At 39.4% G+C, this 16,874-nt stretch overlaps 6 protein-coding genes across 6 annotated transcripts; 2 read left to right on the forward strand and 4 right to left on the reverse strand.

The window, feature by feature from the left end:
- Nucleotides 1-50: 50 nt before the first annotated feature.
- On the reverse strand, nt 51-2,261 carry UTP4 (small subunit rRNA maturation protein UTP4; the record flags this gene model as incomplete). The annotated part of the gene is made up of 1 exon (XM_022820347.1): nt 51-2,261. The coding sequence occupies one exon, from the start codon at nt 2,259-2,261 to the stop codon at nt 51-53; it is 2,211 nt and encodes a 736-aa protein (XP_022676820.1).
- Nucleotides 2,262-2,673: 412 nt separating this feature from the next.
- On the forward strand, nt 2,674-5,721 carry YCG1 (condensin subunit YCG1; the record flags this gene model as incomplete). Its single annotated transcript, XM_022820348.1, has 1 exon — nt 2,674-5,721. One exon carries the CDS (start codon nt 2,674-2,676, stop codon nt 5,719-5,721), a length of 3,048 nt encoding a protein of 1,015 aa, XP_022676821.1.
- Nucleotides 5,722-5,783: 62 nt separating this feature from the next.
- On the reverse strand, nt 5,784-9,200 carry IRE1 (bifunctional endoribonuclease/protein kinase IRE1; the record flags this gene model as incomplete). Its single annotated transcript, XM_022820349.1, has 1 exon — nt 5,784-9,200. One exon carries the CDS (start codon nt 9,198-9,200, stop codon nt 5,784-5,786), a length of 3,417 nt encoding a protein of 1,138 aa, XP_022676822.1.
- A 571-nt stretch (nt 9,201-9,771) lies between these two features.
- Nucleotides 9,772-10,536, forward strand: KLMA_50359 (uncharacterized protein; the record flags this gene model as incomplete). The annotated part of the gene is made up of 1 exon (XM_022820350.1): nt 9,772-10,536. One exon carries the CDS (start codon nt 9,772-9,774, stop codon nt 10,534-10,536), a length of 765 nt encoding a protein of 254 aa, XP_022676823.1.
- Nucleotides 10,537-10,842: 306 nt separating this feature from the next.
- Nucleotides 10,843-12,543, reverse strand: KHT2 (sugar porter family MFS transporter; the record flags this gene model as incomplete). The annotated part of the gene is made up of 1 exon (XM_022820352.1): nt 10,843-12,543. The coding sequence occupies one exon, from the start codon at nt 12,541-12,543 to the stop codon at nt 10,843-10,845; it is 1,701 nt and encodes a 566-aa protein (XP_022676824.1).
- A 1,911-nt stretch (nt 12,544-14,454) lies between these two features.
- On the reverse strand, nt 14,455-16,167 carry KHT2 (sugar porter family MFS transporter; the record flags this gene model as incomplete). The annotated part of the gene is made up of 1 exon (XM_022820353.1): nt 14,455-16,167. One exon carries the CDS (start codon nt 16,165-16,167, stop codon nt 14,455-14,457), a length of 1,713 nt encoding a protein of 570 aa, XP_022676825.1.
- Nucleotides 16,168-16,874: the final 707 nt, after the last annotated feature.

A 16,874-nucleotide genomic window follows, 5' to 3' on the forward strand; every position in this document is an offset into this window, starting at 1 on the left:
GAACTCTGGTCGACAGTTAATGATAATATACATATATAGACTATAGACTTTTAAAACACTAGTTTTTCCAATTCAAATGCAGGTTGTTGAGAGATTAGGAAGTTTGGTCTTTCTACAATGATTATTTCGTCATCAGCAATCTTACCGGCAAACAACATTGGTCTATATCTGTCTGTGTAGAAGAATGCCTTGTCTGATCTCTTTTTGGATGAAACATATTGAGCCTTTTGAGTTTTCAAGAGGTAGTCCTCTTTTACTTCAAGTTCTTCATCTTCTTCGTCTTCCTCTTCTCCATCTATTTGAGATGGGTCTGTGGAAATGGTCAACCCGTCGCGACCACGCTTCTTTTGTTTCTTTCTCTTGCTTACTGGTAAATCCAGAGACATGTCAATGTTGACCAACCAGTCAGTTCCCCAGAACCACACTTTATCTTTGTTTAGTTCGTCAGAGAAAACTCCAGTACATCTTCCCTTCAATGTATTGAATTGCTGAGGAAGGTTCTCATGGTTGGCTTTAAACCATTCGGTTAATAGTTGATCCTTTTCCGAGTTCAAATTGAATTCATAGATTTTATTTTCTGATGTAACTACTACCACGGTGGTTCTTGGAGTGATGCATAATGCAGTAATGAAGTTGTTCATACGAATTAACACTTTGCTTACATTTGTTTCCAAATCAATTGCATCTAGAGCGCCGGTTCCTCTAGAAACAACAGCGTAACCTCCGTGTACATCTAGATGGTTGACAGTGTTTAGATAAGTTAGTTTAGAGCTCGACTTTGTTGCAGGACTTTCTGGGAGCTCGATCGTCACAACCTTCTCATCATCATCTTCTTCTAGATCAACTCTTATTATTTCGTCATTTTGAGAGCACATTATGAACTTGGAGTCATCAATGAACTTGGCAAACTTGCAACCAGTTCTCAGCAGAAACTCGTTATCTAATTTTGTAACATTTAGTTTGCTTTCGCTTGGTTGTAAATGGAACACCTTAGTTGTGCTCAACCTACCTACCAAAAGGACTTGTCCATCAGTTGATAGGGCGCATGTTTGGATATGTTGTTCGTCTTTCAAAACCAATTTACTGACTAGTTTATAATTTTTCACTTCATTAACGTCTTCTCCAACGTACCAGATCCTCACTATGTTATCTTGCCACATGATAAGTAGCCTTTGTTGTTTATTGACAATAATGTTCTTGTGGAATGGGGTAACGACTGGCATCTTTCTATAATTACCATCAGCGAATGAAGACATGGAGCACATTACAAGGCTCTTTTCGATACCACCAGACACTAAAAAATCAGAACCCTTGCATTGGTAGGAACACATTGATCTGACATCGTTTGAATGGAATAATCTGTTGGAGGTACTGATCCATTTCATCGTTTTGCCCGTGTCAATGTATGAAAATTGGAAGATCTTTCTATCGACACCACTGGTGAATAAATGGGTATTGTTCAAGTCGGTGGCTAAACATAAAACATCGGCATCGTGAACCTTGAAGGATTGGGTTAATGTGGCATAGTTTAGATCCCAGAATTTGATACACCCAGTAGAATCACCGGACACAATCTGGTTTTGTTTGGCAAGGTATAACACGGACCAGACAAGGGTTGATTCCTTCTTAGATTTGTCCACCTTCATGGTATGCAATACACGTCCTTTGTTAGGATCCTCTGCCTTAGTGCACCATATTCTAATTCTTCCGTCAGAACAACCAGCTACTAAAGATTCGTCGTTTGCAGTCCACGTCAATGACAAGATACGAGACTCTTGTCTCGTTAGAATGCTTTCATGTTCAAGAACACCCTTACCACCACTAATGTTGATCAACACGACACTTCCATTGTCACAACCAACCGCAAGCTTCGTCATATCATTGCTCATGGCGATTGACCAAATCACACCGGAATTACAGTCGTAGTTCACAAGAGGCAAACCTGTTGTCAAATCCCACTCAGTAACCACAGTGGATCCACCAATTGAAAACAATCTCAATGGCTCGCCAGCAACACTGCACCATGCAAGGCCCTCGATTGATCTTCCTTCTCCTCCCAAGATTACATTCTCTTGCACCCAATCGTCCCTGGGATTCCAGATCTCAATGTCACCATTAGACCTACCCACTGCTAGTCTCAGCTCCGCTGGAGCTACTTTATCAGTGCTAGGATGCGAGAACGCTAGTGCAGTTATATTCCCAGGCGTAAGCTTCACAAACCGAGAGCGATGAACGACCTGCTTCTTACCAGTTTCAATCATCTTTTATTTGAATTAAAGCCAGCTCTAAACGGTAGTTGGATTTCTTCTCAAAGCACTATAACTCTCCCTTCAGATGAATTCCTTTCTAACTGCCAATACTAAGCTTTAATATCGTCTCTCTCAACTGCTCCTATATGAAGCTCTAAGGTTGAGCTGAGCGATGGGATGTGCGATGAGCTTGGCTAAACCTGTGCTTCTCAAATTTTTCAAAAAGAAACAACAGACATCAAAACCGTCAAATATGATTTCATCACGTGACATCGGACCTTCCCAAAATTTTTAGAAAAATAGAGGTTTCGCGCATTTGAGATGTTTACTTTTAAGCTACACTATAAACAAAGATGGACAGGGGTTCGGCGGTAAAGAGATCAAGGGCTAGGAGGTGGTGTATAAGGCTAGAGGTTTATTTGAAATGAGTATTGAAGGTAGTAGTAGGCCAGAGTCGATACAAAAAGACCAGGAAGGTCAAAGTTCGACAAATAACAGGGTTTTGAATGCTATAGCGGAAGTATTTCAGACAGCACAAAGGAGTTATGTGGGACACAGGCGGCATGTGGCAGTTTTATACAAGATATATTTGAAGTGCATTGAGCAAGGTTTGTTAGATGTGTTTCAGTACTGGTTTGTGAAGATGACTGTTAAGATTTTGCCGCTAAAAAAGCAGGAGATTGTTGGGGATCGGATAGTAAGGTTAATTTCTGGGTTCATTGCGAGTGTAGAATCTAATATAACTAAGATGAAGAGTGGTAATGTGAGTGAGAGTGATAGTTCTGTTGATGTGAAAGCTTTGGAGGAGCATTTTGGCCAATTTGTGGATGGGTTTATTAGACATTTACTTCGAGGAGTTGAATCGAAGAATAAGAACGTTCGTTACAGGGTTATGCAGTTGCTGGCAGCAACGGTAGACAATATGGGGGAGATAGATGAGGATTTATATGAACTTCTTTTATGGATATTGAAGCATCGGATCTATGACAAGGAGCCTCAGGTTAGAATTCAAGCGATATTTTGTCTTACCAAATTTCAAAACGATAATGTTTCATTGACCAATGAGAGCACGGAAATGGATGAAGCAATGCAGAACTTATTGTCTGTAATCCGGAATGATCCAAGTGCGGAAGTTAGGAGGGCAGCAATGCTTAATATTGTCCGCTCGAAGCCAACCCAGAATGTGATTTTGGAAAGGGCGAGGGATGTCAATTTCATCAATCGGAGGTTGATATATTCAAGAGTGTTAAAGAGCCTTGGTAAAGATGTCTTCAATGAGGTAGAGTCTGATGTCTTAGACAGATTACTTACGTGGGGTTTTGAAGACAGAGATGAAACTGTTAGCACCTCGTGTAAAAAGCTTGTGGCTTTCACATGGTTGAATGTTTTAGAAGGCGATATAATCGAATTACTGGAACGTATAGACGTCATGCATTCTAGCTACTCGGAGAAAGCTTTATACGCTTTGTTTGAACAGAGGCCAGATGTAATAGAAAAAGTTAAATTCCCTAACGAAGTCTGGGAATCTCTCACTGTCGAAACAGTTTTTCTACTGAAGTGTTTCTATTTCCATTGTCTAGATAACAATCTGGAAGCAGTGGTCGAGGAGAATTTCCCGGAGGCTCTAAAATTTGCAGAGTACCTTGCGGTTTACTTCAACAGACGTATGAATAACGACGGATCCTTGACGAAAACCGATATCAAATATTTGGACTTTATTCTCGAACAATTGCTGGAGATTGCTTACAGGTATGATTTCAGTGATGAAGTTGGTAGAAGAGATATGCTAAACATTGTGAGAAATTTCATTGGGAAAGGCGTTGTCCTAAATGAGAGACTAATTAAAATTGCATTAAAAGTATTGAAAATATTATCGATTAACGAGAGAGACTTCATTACAATGACGGTTGAAATAATTAACGATATCAAATACGAGGATATTGAAAGACAGGAATTGGAGGAATCCAAACGCCGTGAAAAAAATGGTAAAGAAAAAGGAAATGATACTGATAAAGATCTTGATGATGAAGACATGGCTGATAATGCAGCCTTGGAATCCTTCCATTCTGCTGTCGACAACTTAGTTTCAGGAAAACCACCACAAAGTTCCTCATCTAATAGAAGTAACGATAGAGATACGAATAATGACAATGATGCTGACGATGAAGATGAGCATCAAGTTTCTCCACAGACTCTTATTACGTGTTTGACAATGTCAAGACATCTTCTAGAGCAAATAAACTCATCCTTAGAAGAAAATATCATATTGTCTTCATTGATTGATACATTAATCACCCCAGCAGTTAGGAATCCACAACCTGAGATCAGAGAGCTAGGTGTAAGATGCTTGGGTCTCTGTTGTTTATTAGATCTACAGCTTGCAACTGAAAGCATGTATATTCTTGGTATGTGTGTTTCAAAGGGTAATTCTTCTTTGAAATATATTGCTTTGCAGGTCATTGTGGATATATTTTCCGTTCATGGCACAAAAGTAGTAGATGGTGAGGGGAAAGTTGATTCAATCTCACTACACAAGATTTTTTACAAAATCTTAAAGACAAATGATCTACCTGAATGCCAAGCTATTGCCGCAGAAGGTCTTTGTAAATTGTTTTTGGGAGATATATTTACAGATGATGATTTGTTTGAGACTTTAGTTCTCTCTTATTTCTCACCTGTAAACTCCAAAAACGAGGCGTTGATTCAGGCTTTCGCATTTTGCTTACCAGTATATTGTCTTTCTCATATCAACCACCAAACTCGTATGTCAAGGATTGCAGCAGATGTCCTCCTTAGATTGACAATGTTATGGGATGAATTACAGAATTCAGATTCTACGGACGCATCTGAAAAGGAGTCTATGTTAAAGCCAAATGAAATATTTCATCAATTAATATATTGGTGTGACCCACGCTGTTTGGTGAATTCTAAGGATGAGGAAGTGGAATCAAATACATCTCAAATAGATTTTTTGATTGATGTTTTGACAGTTTTTGAAAGATTTGAAAGGAAAGACGTGAAGAAAATGCTTTTAATGAACATTCAAAAGTTTAATCTAACTCCAAGACAACCTAAAGCTAAACTTTTGAAGATCAAACAGCTTTTAGAAGAAATTATGGAATACTCAGCAATTGACAAACTCTGTAAAAACGCAGTTGCAAATTTCATGGCAAACTTATATTCAACTCTATCTGCATATGATGAGGATAGTCAAGAAATAAGTGAAACCCAAGATACAATAAATACCACCGTTGGACATGATCCAGCACAAATCACAACGTCAGACGTTTCTAAGTTAACCTCAAACTCTGATACAAAAGAGTCCATCTCTTTCGTAGACGAAAGCAGAGAATCCAGAGGTACAAAAAGAATCCGGGAGTCTGATAGCAGCAGCATTTCTGACTCTTCCTTATCAGTTGCAAATACGTTAGAAGGAAGTAAAAGCGTTAGTTTTTCTGTGTCGGAACAATAATTGAGAAAAAAAAAGTTTTCATAACTGTGAATGCATATATACTTATGTACTCTTAAAAGACATTAAAAGAACTCGCCTAAAACTTGGTCATCTTTGAGATTCTTCTCGACAACGTAGTATATTTCCATGAGAAGATTAGGGAATCTTTGTATAAAATATTTGTAGAACCCATTTGGAATAGGTCCCATGACTTCCTCGAGCTCTTGTGGAAGGTCTCGGAAATGGTGATATTTGTTTCTCAATGCTCTGAGTAAATCCATCAACTTTTCACCTTTGTACTTTCTATACTTTCCTAGGTTTTCCATAAACATAGCATCAAACTTTAAAGTCCAATTATCATTTGTGATAACTTTAGTCGAGACTTCTTCTAGTTTTAAGAGTAAAGGACTTGGCGGGTCTCTCCTCTCTACTTCAAAACGGTCGCTAACTTTTAAAAGGAATTCTAATTTCTTGGAAACACTCCAAAAGAGAGGATGTTTCAAGATTTGATCCGAAGTGGGTCTTAGTAGAGGGTTAGGATCAATCATAGTTCTAATCAAATCCGTTGCCTCTATGCAAACTGATCTTTCTTTTACTGTTTTCTTTATTCCATCCAACATGTATTCTCCTTTCAAAATATTAGCCTCACGTAATATTCTGTCGCCGAATGGATGATCACCTTTCGATAAAACGTAATAGAAGATACATCCCAGAGAGAATATATCAACTGCTCTGGTTAGCCGCTTGTTCATAAGGTTCGATGCAGAGCCAACATCCAATGGTAAAGATGAACCTGCTGTTGAGTTATTGGAACTGTCACTTACAAAAGAGCCCGATATGGACACTTTCCCACTAATAATTTCAGGTGCTCTCCAGCCAGTAGTACCAGTTGGGTTATTGAAATTATTCGTTCTAAAAGATGATTCGTCGAACTCAAGCTTCTTACACAAACCAAAATCTGAAATCAATACTCGCAAATTACTTTTTGATCCGTCAGTTATATCTGAATATCTTTTAGGTGGGGCAATCAAAATATTTTGCGGTTTAAGGTCTCTGTGAACGATTTTTAATGAGTGTAAGTGGTTCACACCAGATATTATTTGGAAAAGAACATTAAGAGGGTCCATATTTTTTTGAATTAAAGCACTTTTAGCAGGATCTCTCGAACCTTCTACGATATCTTCCAAGGATGCAATGCATAACTCAACAGCAATATACATGAATTTTTCAGTAGACTCTGAAAAGTAGTAGCGGATTACATTAGGATGGTCGTCACTTTCCGAAAGTAATTGGATCTCCTTTGAAGCAATATCATAAAAGTCGATTAGAAGCCTTTTTACCGCTACTGGTCTGTTCTGAAACTTGCCTTGAAATACCACAGTACCTGAAGAGCCGTACCCCAAAACCTTATTAGATATAGATAGGTGCTTTAATTGGCCTTCCTGCTCAAAGTCCTTTAGATTTAATAATGTTGAGTCATCCTCTTCTGGACCGGCCGTCTTCTTCTTAGTCTTCTTCCCGCCACGGGAACCACGTTTGCGCTTTTTCTTTCCCTCTAACCCATCTGTATCTTCAGGATTAACTGCAGTACCAGAAGAAATTGATTTAGACTCACATTCTTCTCCCATATTTTTCTCGGTTGTCTTTTCTGAAGGCAACATTTCTGGACCAGGCGATTCATTATGTTGATGATATGTTTGTATTTCTGGAGGTTGTGTTGGAATAGTCATTTTTGGTAAAATTCCAGTTTCTGTTAACACCACATGGAGTGGAGGTATAATATTGAAAGAGGCTAACAGGTAAAAAATAAGCAAGGCAAGCACCATCATCAAACCACTCTCAATAATTCTAATGAAAAATCTTGATATTCTATGGAATAATGTTTGCTCCTCAGAAATTGAATTAGTCAGTCGTTCTTCAAGATTTTGCTTGTATTCCTTTAATTCCTCTGGTGAAATATATTTTCCGATACCTTTGGAGAGTTCGTCAGAATCGGATCCCTTTGGTAAAGCAGGTGGAAAATTGTAATCTGTATCTGAAGGTAAGGATGGAATGGTTTCGTAAGGCTCGTTGTTTATTAGAACTTTTCTATATTGTTGTGGGTTTAAGTGGTGAACACCCACTATAGACATTCTGAGTAGTAAGGGATCTTGGAAAATTTCTGGTTGACGCCATCTTGAATTCAATGAAAATTTTGACGCAGGAGCATCATTCACCAAAGAGGAAAAGTAACGACTAGATAGAGCAAACCACGTACCATCTTCTGTTAGATCAACATATACCTGGACATCACTGGAATCAGCTTCCTCATTATCGTCTAACGCTTGGTGTGGATGAGGCAACAAAACTTTCTCATTGGTAGAATAGTCGATAAAAATGTCAAATACATTATTCACAATAGCAGGTAGATTCGGACAAACCCATTTTGCTAAGTTAAAATCAGAATCAATAGCCACTAGGGATTTGTCCCTAAAAGGTGCAATATAAATACCATCTTTTGAAACTGTGTTCTGGTTGGCTAGATGGTTAACCAATGTGTTGTGCTGCCATTGTGAGTACCGGACATTGTATAAAGTTTGTTCGTTTGAATGTATTGTTAGTTCGTAGTTTGTTTTACCTATCACTACAATGTTTTCACAATCTTGCGTTCCAATATAGTCCGTGCAATCCACTTTCTCCTTATTATAGACCTTATTTTCCGTTCCAGGTCCAAATGCCGATATTATCTCCCCAGAAGTGGCGTCGATAGTATAAAGGTCTGTCCTTCTTGACCCAGTATAAATTTTTTCATCTTCTATCGTAGTTCCTATGTCATCAATAACAACTTTTGACTTAATACTTAGAGGGGAAGCTTCTATCAAGTGTTTTATCGTCACAGGTAACTTCTGTAATCCTTGATATGGATTGAAATAAAATACGTTTCCGTCGCCGAAAGGTTCAACGATTAAAGTTTCATTGATAACAGATGAAGGATGTCGTATTTCAAGTAAAGGTGGTAGTTCTGGGTGATCTATAGACCATAAAACTTTTCCCGTTGTCCTGTGAATTCCGTGCAACCCACCCTCTATGTCAGTTGCTATAAGTATATCGGATAATGTTAAAGTGGAAAGATCTCTGATATTTCCACTTATAGATATTAATGAGTTTGATTGTTCTTGTGTTTCGGCATGTTCCGAGTGATGCCTCGATGCGCCCAGCCATCCGACCGGCGTAACTTTGACGTTATTTTTTCTTGTAAGCTTTTCATTGACCTCCTGTATTGTTGAAGTCGTTGATGCTGGTTTTCTATAAAGCTTCGCTGAAGCAACTTTCGTAACAGAAGACGGCCTCTGCCGTACCACAGGTCTATGATCTAATACAGGAACACCTGTAACCGAGGATATGGATTGATCGGAAACCCGGTTTCGTTCCCATAAACTTCCTCTAACTAAAGCTAGAAAAAGAGTAAAGCAAACTATTCGTAGCAGCGAATCCAGCCAGCTTTTTCGCATTGCTAACATCAAAGCGATGATATGAATAACTGCCTCTCAGTGTTGGGACTTATGGCCTCTAGTTTGCGTGGTTTATACAAATATTGTGTGCCTTTTTTCTTCACGAGATGAAAACTAAAAATAGACTAAAAACAGAAAATATCAGCGAGCTTAATTCCTCACAAGTACCTTTGTATCCTAAAATAAAAGTCTTATCGTATCATGCATCTACACATATCAATTGTGGCCGAATAGTCCTTTGTATGCCACATTTTAGCGGCCTTAGAAGTAATCATCATTCTTCATTAGTGTTCATGTTTATTATTTCACTTCGCTAAGCTTTAAATTCGAGAAAAACAAGGAAAAAAAAAGTGTTGATAATGTGTTAAAGTCACGTGATGTAGAAATTGGACATCTTCTCAGGAACTAACGGGAAACTGACACTCTTGTGTCAGTTTGAAGAAAAGGAAGTAAAAACGTGGTGTTAGTATATAATATGTTTATCGGTGATTGATGTTGTTAGTTTTAGCACATATTTCTAGAGAAGTAGAGAGATCAGTGGATCAAAAGTTGTCTTTGGGAAGAGGGTCCCATTCAGAAGATGGCTATTGTACAAATGTTTGAGAATGGTGGGACAAAAACAACTACGGCTAGTGCTAGTAGCTTATACCAGTTTCTAAAGAGCTTTGAGCTACTTTCGGTTAGACAACAAGTTGGTATCAAGAAGAGTAACATACATATTGATCAAAAGCTCGTGAAGGGTCTTACAGAGAAGGTTCCTCGTTATGCTGCTGCAACGCTATCGCAGTCGTACAAGAAACGGGCACCCGCAATGGACCATTCTCAGAATAAAAGCCAATACCTGAACAACTTGAAGTGCAGCACCACTCATTTATTCAGAGCAAACTCAACGGTGAGAACAAAAGGGAGCAAGTTGCCTGGTTTCTACTCTGTGTTCAAACCACCTTCTGGGTCTGAAAACGGCTCGTATCTGAATATGGATGCAGAAGACTCCATTAAGAGCGATTGCATGGTCTCTATGAGAAAGATATTTCAAAAAGAGCCACGCAGTGCCACTTGTGAGTTCACTTCAGAGTATGTTACAGCAGAGTTTTCCCAAAGATATAAGAGTACGGAGCCGTTGTTAGTTCAGGAGTATAATAAGGCGCTTTTGGAAGATATGGTTAGTCTGGGTGTTTCAAAACCACATATTAAAAAGATATTGAAGACGTTAGCCAGGAACGAACAGACAATACAAGAATTAGAGAATGAATGTTTAGTTTACAAACAATCCAAAGAGAACTTAGAGTCTGCTCTTGTCTCCATTCAATCTCTCTGTAGTTTACAATATGCAAGTATGGTATAACAGGAAACTTTATCAGAACTAAAAGAAGTTTTTATATGTAAAAATTTTTTTCATTCCGTATATTCATACATATATATATACATGTAGATGAGATTAATTCATTATCATTCATTAGATTGTTATTATTATTATATTACCATTGAAAAGTATTACTATTATTATTATTGTTATTATTGGCACCTCATAATGAAAGCTGTAGGGCATTTCTTAGGCAGGCAACCATATTCCAGCAGGTAATAAGACCTTCTGAATTTAAAGTCTGTAGAAACAAAAAAAAAAAGGGGAGATGAGATGAGATCAATTAGATTATTTCATCATAGCCTTGTACCATGGCTTGTCATCGTGTTGCAAGTCATCGGCGTTGTAGTCATTACCTCTTCTGGAAGATGGGACCCATGATTCGGACTTCCATGGCAAGACACCTTCCAACCACATTTCATCGACTTCTTCCAAGGTTAGACCCTTGGTTTCTGGGACAAAGAAGAAGACGTAGAAGAACATGGCAACCAAACAGCCCATGAAGACGTAACCGTAGTAGAAGTGGATATCAGAGGTAATAAATGGAGTGAAGAAACTGATCAAGAAACCCCAGACCCAGTTAGAAGCGGTAGCGACACCCATACACTTGGACTTGACTCTCAATGGGTAAGATTCAGCAACAACGACGTAAGCAATTGGAGCCCAGGTGGTAGCGAAACATAGAATGTAGAAACAGGTGAAGACAATCATACAGTCACCAGCACCCTTAGAAGAAACACCACCGTTTGGACCCTTCGGCCACAACTTGGTAACACCGACGGATGCAAAGACAACCATACAACAGGTCATTAGAGCAGCACCCCATAGCAAACATTGACGACGGCCAAATCTACCAACAATGTAGATACCCAAGAAAGTGGAAGCGAAGTTGACAATACCCAAGACAATAGAAGTTTCGAAAGAATCGGTCATACCGACGGACTTGAAGATACTAGTACCGTAGTAGAAGAAGTAGTTGTTACCGGTCAATTGTTGGAAAGATTGGACCATAATACCCATAATCAAACGTTGGAAAACCTTGGTCTTGGTGGAGAACAATTCCTTGAAAGAAGCAGAACCAGCTAGTCTTTCAGCTTCAACACCGGCAATCAACAAATCAGCTTCAGCTTGGACAGCTGGGTCTTCAATGGAAACCTTGTTAGACTTGGCGATAGAAGCCTTGGCTTCTTCGATTCTGTCCTTTTCAATCAAGTATCTTGGGGATTCTGGCACAAACAACATACCGCAAATCATAAAAATGGCCCAGGCGAAACATAGACCCAATGGGACTCTCCATTGGACAGAGTTGGAGTAAGTCTTGGTACCGTAGTTCGTACAGTAACCCAAGAAGATACCGAAAGTAATCATCAATTGGTAACAAGACACCAAAGCACCTCTCAATTGCTTTGGAGCAGTTTCAGAAATCAACATTGGGGACAACACGGCAATACCACCGACACCCAAACCAGAGATAATTCTACCGATGAAGTATTGGTACCATTTGTTGATGGAAGCGATTTGAATAATGATACCAACAACGTAAACAACAACAACAAACATCAAACCAATACGACGACCGTACATATCACCGGCTTTTGATAAAAAGATACCACCAATGGCACAACCGATGTTGAAAATGGAAACAATCAAACCAGTTCTAGCGTTAGACAAATAGTGAGTACCATCGGCATGAGTAGAACCGAATCTCCTCACGAAATCAGTTTGGTTAACAAAACCAGAAATCGTACCGGTATCCCAACCGAAAACGAAACCACCAAAGGCAACCATTAAACATAGAATGGAGACAGTGATGTAAGCAGAAGCAGGCTTCTTTGGAAGCTCAACCTCAGTGTTGGTCTCATCGACCTTCAACTCATCCTTCGAGCCAACGTTGGTTGGAGTTGAAACTTGAGAACTCTCAAAAGACTTGGTGTCCACAGGAGTGCTTTGAGCAGCTGTGCCCGTTTGTAAACCAGCAGCTTCGGACATAATATAATTAATGCTTGTTTTATTTTATTCACTTATTCTTATATTATATTATATTATGTTCCAATATAATATGATACAAGTATAATTCTTATTGCTTGATGATGTTTTTGAACTGTTAACAATTAAACAAACATACAATAAATAAAACTGAGATCTCAACTTCATCATCGAAAAACCCCATCTTTTTATACAAAAAAATTACCTTGGGGCTCCACGTTCATTAACCATTTTTTCTCATTCCTTTTCCCACTCAAACTGCTGGTTTTCTTTCCGCTGCTAGTGTCATACTTGCTCACTACCAGCTGACATGTCTAAAACATCTCCAGATTCCCAAACGATAGATATTAATTAGAATAGAACAAAAAAAAAATTAGTAATAATAATAAACCCGGTTTGTTCCTCTACGCGATTTCACTCCCAGATACGATCTGAAAACTGCTTTTTTCCCAGCCGGAAAATTTTTAGTATGGGTACGGCACTATTGTTCCTTCCACACAGAACCTCCGCACATACAATCCAAGTCATAGTTTCTCCATGTTGTATCTGGAGTACTGCGTCCCTTTCTACGTCGTTTCCCCGGATTATTCCATTCCACCGTCCAACACAAATCGGGAAATTTTTCATCTAACCCACATTGAAAAAGCAGTCGGTGTGCATGGTAAACCCATGCACCGTATAGTAATTTTCCCCCAGCCCTACATGTTTCTTTTTTTTCCTCCCCTCTCAAATTGGGCCCTGGCCGAATAGCCGTGGCCCTGGATATTCATTGTTTATCCGTGCACAGGAAACCAACGCGATCTCTGCGGGAGATTCAGAGCATCACAAAAAGGAAAAAAAATCTAAAACATGAAAAGCATGAAAAACAAACAAAAACAATAGTAACCCAGTATACCATTTCTGGAGAAACCCCATCACCCCACTCAAACTTTTGCGTAGACCGCGCGTAGGAAAAAGCCATATCGTCCGGAAAAACAAATGTTTTTCCCCCTTTCCTATTTCAGCCTTGTTTTTTTTTTCAGCCACGTTAGAAAATCCGAAGAACCGGTATGTCGGGATCTATGGAGAAGCTCTTCACGCCACCCGAAGAAAGGGCCGTAGAAAGGTCTTGAAAAAGGTCAGAAGGCACCCTACGGAAAAACAATGTTTAGATTGGGTTTTGGTTTTTGACTTTTTGTTTTTTTTTCCAAGTGGAGACAGGGTTCAGCAGCTAAGCGATAAACGTGTAGATTGCGAAGTGAGGTGAAACAGGTGTGACTGACTGGTGCAACTAGTGAGTTAGTTAGGTAGTTAGTTAGTTATTTCGTATAGTGCAGTTTTCCGCCCGTAAGAAGGAAGAGTCTTGATGATGTAGCGTTCGAAAAAAAAAGTGGTATGTTAGCGAAGCGGCGGAAAATTGGGTTTCACAGGCAAGATTGTAGCAGTAGTAATAGTGGCATGTTGCCCCACATTTTACCTTTGAGAAGATTACGAGTATTTCTCCACCTGGGATGATCTTTATCCAGATTTGAAGTTTCTCCAGAAGAGCGGGGTGGAAAAACTTTCTCGTCATTAATTAATTAATACATGGGAAAAACACTTCTCCTGTTATGAACATCAGGTTCTGCAACACTTTCGTGTGGCTTGAAAGTAACTGAAATATATTTTAGAGTCTATATTATAAAATGTATGTTCAGTTTATAAAAGTCGTTCATTATCATTCATTAGTTTTATTGCAATTAGCATTAATATTAGGACGATAAAAAAATATATTATCATTATTATTCGTTCGTGTTCCAGCAAAAGAAAGCTAAGGAACACTGACATGAAGCATCCCAGTAAGGCATATCTTCTGAAATGAATGTGTTAATTTGGTAAGAGAAAAAAGTCAATAACAAATCACGAGTTAGAACAGAATTAAGCATGTTGGAAAAATTAATGCTTCATCATGGCCTTGTACCATGGCTTGTCGTCATGTTGCAAGTCGTCGACGTTGTAGTCAGCGCCTCTTCTGGATGGTGGAACCCATGAGGTAGACTTCCATGCCAAGACACCTTCCAACCACATTTCATCGACTTCTTCCAAAGTTAGACCCTTGGTTTCTGGGACAAAGAAGAAGACGTAGAAGAACATGGCAACCAAACAACCCATGAAGACGTAACCGTAGTAGAAGTGGATGTCAGAGGTAATAAATGGAGTGAAGAAACTGATCAAGAAACCCCAGATCCAGTTGGCAGCAGTGGCAATACCCATACACTTGGACTTGACTCTCAATGGGTAAGATTCAGAGACGACAACGTAAACAACTGGAGCCCATGTGGTAGCGAAACAGAAAATGTAGAAACAGGTGAAGACAATCATACAGTTACCAGCACCCTTAGAAGAGATACCAGCGTTTGGACCATGAGGCCATAATCTGGTAACACCGACAGAAGCAAACACAACCATACAGCAGGTCATTGTGGCGGCACCCCATAGCAAACATTGACGACGGCCAAATCTACCAACGACGTAGATACCAATAAAGGTGGAAGCGAAGTTAACAATACCCAAGACAATAGAAGTTTCGAAAGAATCCTTCAAACCGACAGCCTTGAAAATGGTAGTACCATAGTAGAAGAAATAGTTATCACCAGTCAATTGTTGGAAAGATTGCATCATAATACCCATAATCAAACGTTGGAAAACCTTGGTCTTTGTGGAGAACAATTCCTTGAAAGAAGCAGAACCAGCCATTCTTTCAGCTTCAACACCGGCAATCAACAAATCAGCTTCAGCTTGGACAGCTGGATCGTCAATGGAAACCTTGTTAGACTTGGCGATAGAAGCCTTGGCTTCTTCGATTCTGTCCTTTTCAATCAAGTATCTTGGGGATTCTGGCACAAACAACATACCGCAAATCATAAAAATGGCCCAGGCGAAACATAGACCCAATGGGACTCTCCATTGGACAGAGTTGGAGTAAGTCTTGGTACCGTAGTTCGTACAGTAACCCAAGAAGATACCGAAAGTAATCATCAATTGGTAACAAGACACCAAAGCACCTCTCAATTGCTTTGGAGCAGTTTCAGAAATCAACATTGGGGACAACACGGCAATACCACCGACACCCAAACCAGAGATAATTCTACCGATGAAGTATTGGTACCATTTGTTGATGGAAGCGATTTGAATAATGATACCAACAACGTAAACAACAACAACAAACATCAAACCAATACGACGACCGTACATATCACCGGCTTTTGATAAAATAATACCACCAATAGCACAACCGATGTTGAAAATGGAAACAATCAAACCAGTTCTAGCATTGGACAAGTAGTGAGTACCATTGTGACGCTTGGAACCAAATCTTCTCAAGAAATCAGTTTGGTTCACGAAACCGGAAATCGTACCGGTATCCCAACCGAAAACGAAACCACCAAAGGCAACCATTAAACATAGAATGGAGACAGTGATGTAAGCGGAAGCAGGCTTCTTTGGAAGCTCAGCTTCGATTTCGGCGTTGGAGTGGTCCACATCCAAGTCGTTCTTGGAACCGACATTGGTTGGAGTGGAAACTTGGGAACTGTCGAAGGAAGTCTTCTCGACAGGAGTGTTTTGAGCAGCTGTGCCTGTTTGTAAATCAGCAGCAGCTTCAGACATTTTTAATCAATTTTTTGAGTTTTTTTGTTTGGAAATATAATAGTCTTCTTATTCCTATAACAGTTTCACTATAATGACACTTTTAATAGTGGTCGCAAAAAATTAATAGTAGTAATAATAATATTAAGTGTGTGTGATTCTTATTGCTTGATGGGGTCTGAGCATTCAAAAGACAATAATAATAAATATAACAGAGAGAGATAGATTGAGATACGATTCCAATTTCAAATTTCAGTTCCAAACCACTTCCTTTTATATCAGAAAATCCATGGCGAAAACCCGTTCACCTTTAGCGTCTGCTAACGCTTCTTCTCTTGGACATCTTGGCACCACCTTGGCACCAGAATCTAGCAGCCGGCGCCAAGCAGCCAAGTAAGCCAAGTGAAAATACTCTCTCACACATACACTATTTCCGGACCAATACACTAATTAGTTAATTCATAGTGTGATGTGACTATTGTTGGACAATGTAATGGTCCCAGTTTTTTTTTTTTCGCCCGCAGACACCCCCGTATCGGAACAACTACTCTAACCAATCCAGCTCAGATCTTGTTACCTGCTACTTCCTATTTTACTGCAGCACTTGCTCTCCCTCTTTTTTCACTGCGCCCGCGTCTACGCGCGCTTTCACTCCATATCTCACGCCGGGAACTCTGCTTTCCCCAGATTCTTCCGGCATCGCTCGACAAAAACGCATGACACCACCC

The sequence above is a fragment of the Kluyveromyces marxianus genome, chromosome 5, assembly GCF_001417885.1.
Source record: "Kluyveromyces marxianus DMKU3-1042 DNA, complete genome, chromosome 5".
Lineage (NCBI taxonomy): Eukaryota > Fungi > Ascomycota > Saccharomycetes > Saccharomycetales > Saccharomycetaceae > Kluyveromyces > Kluyveromyces marxianus.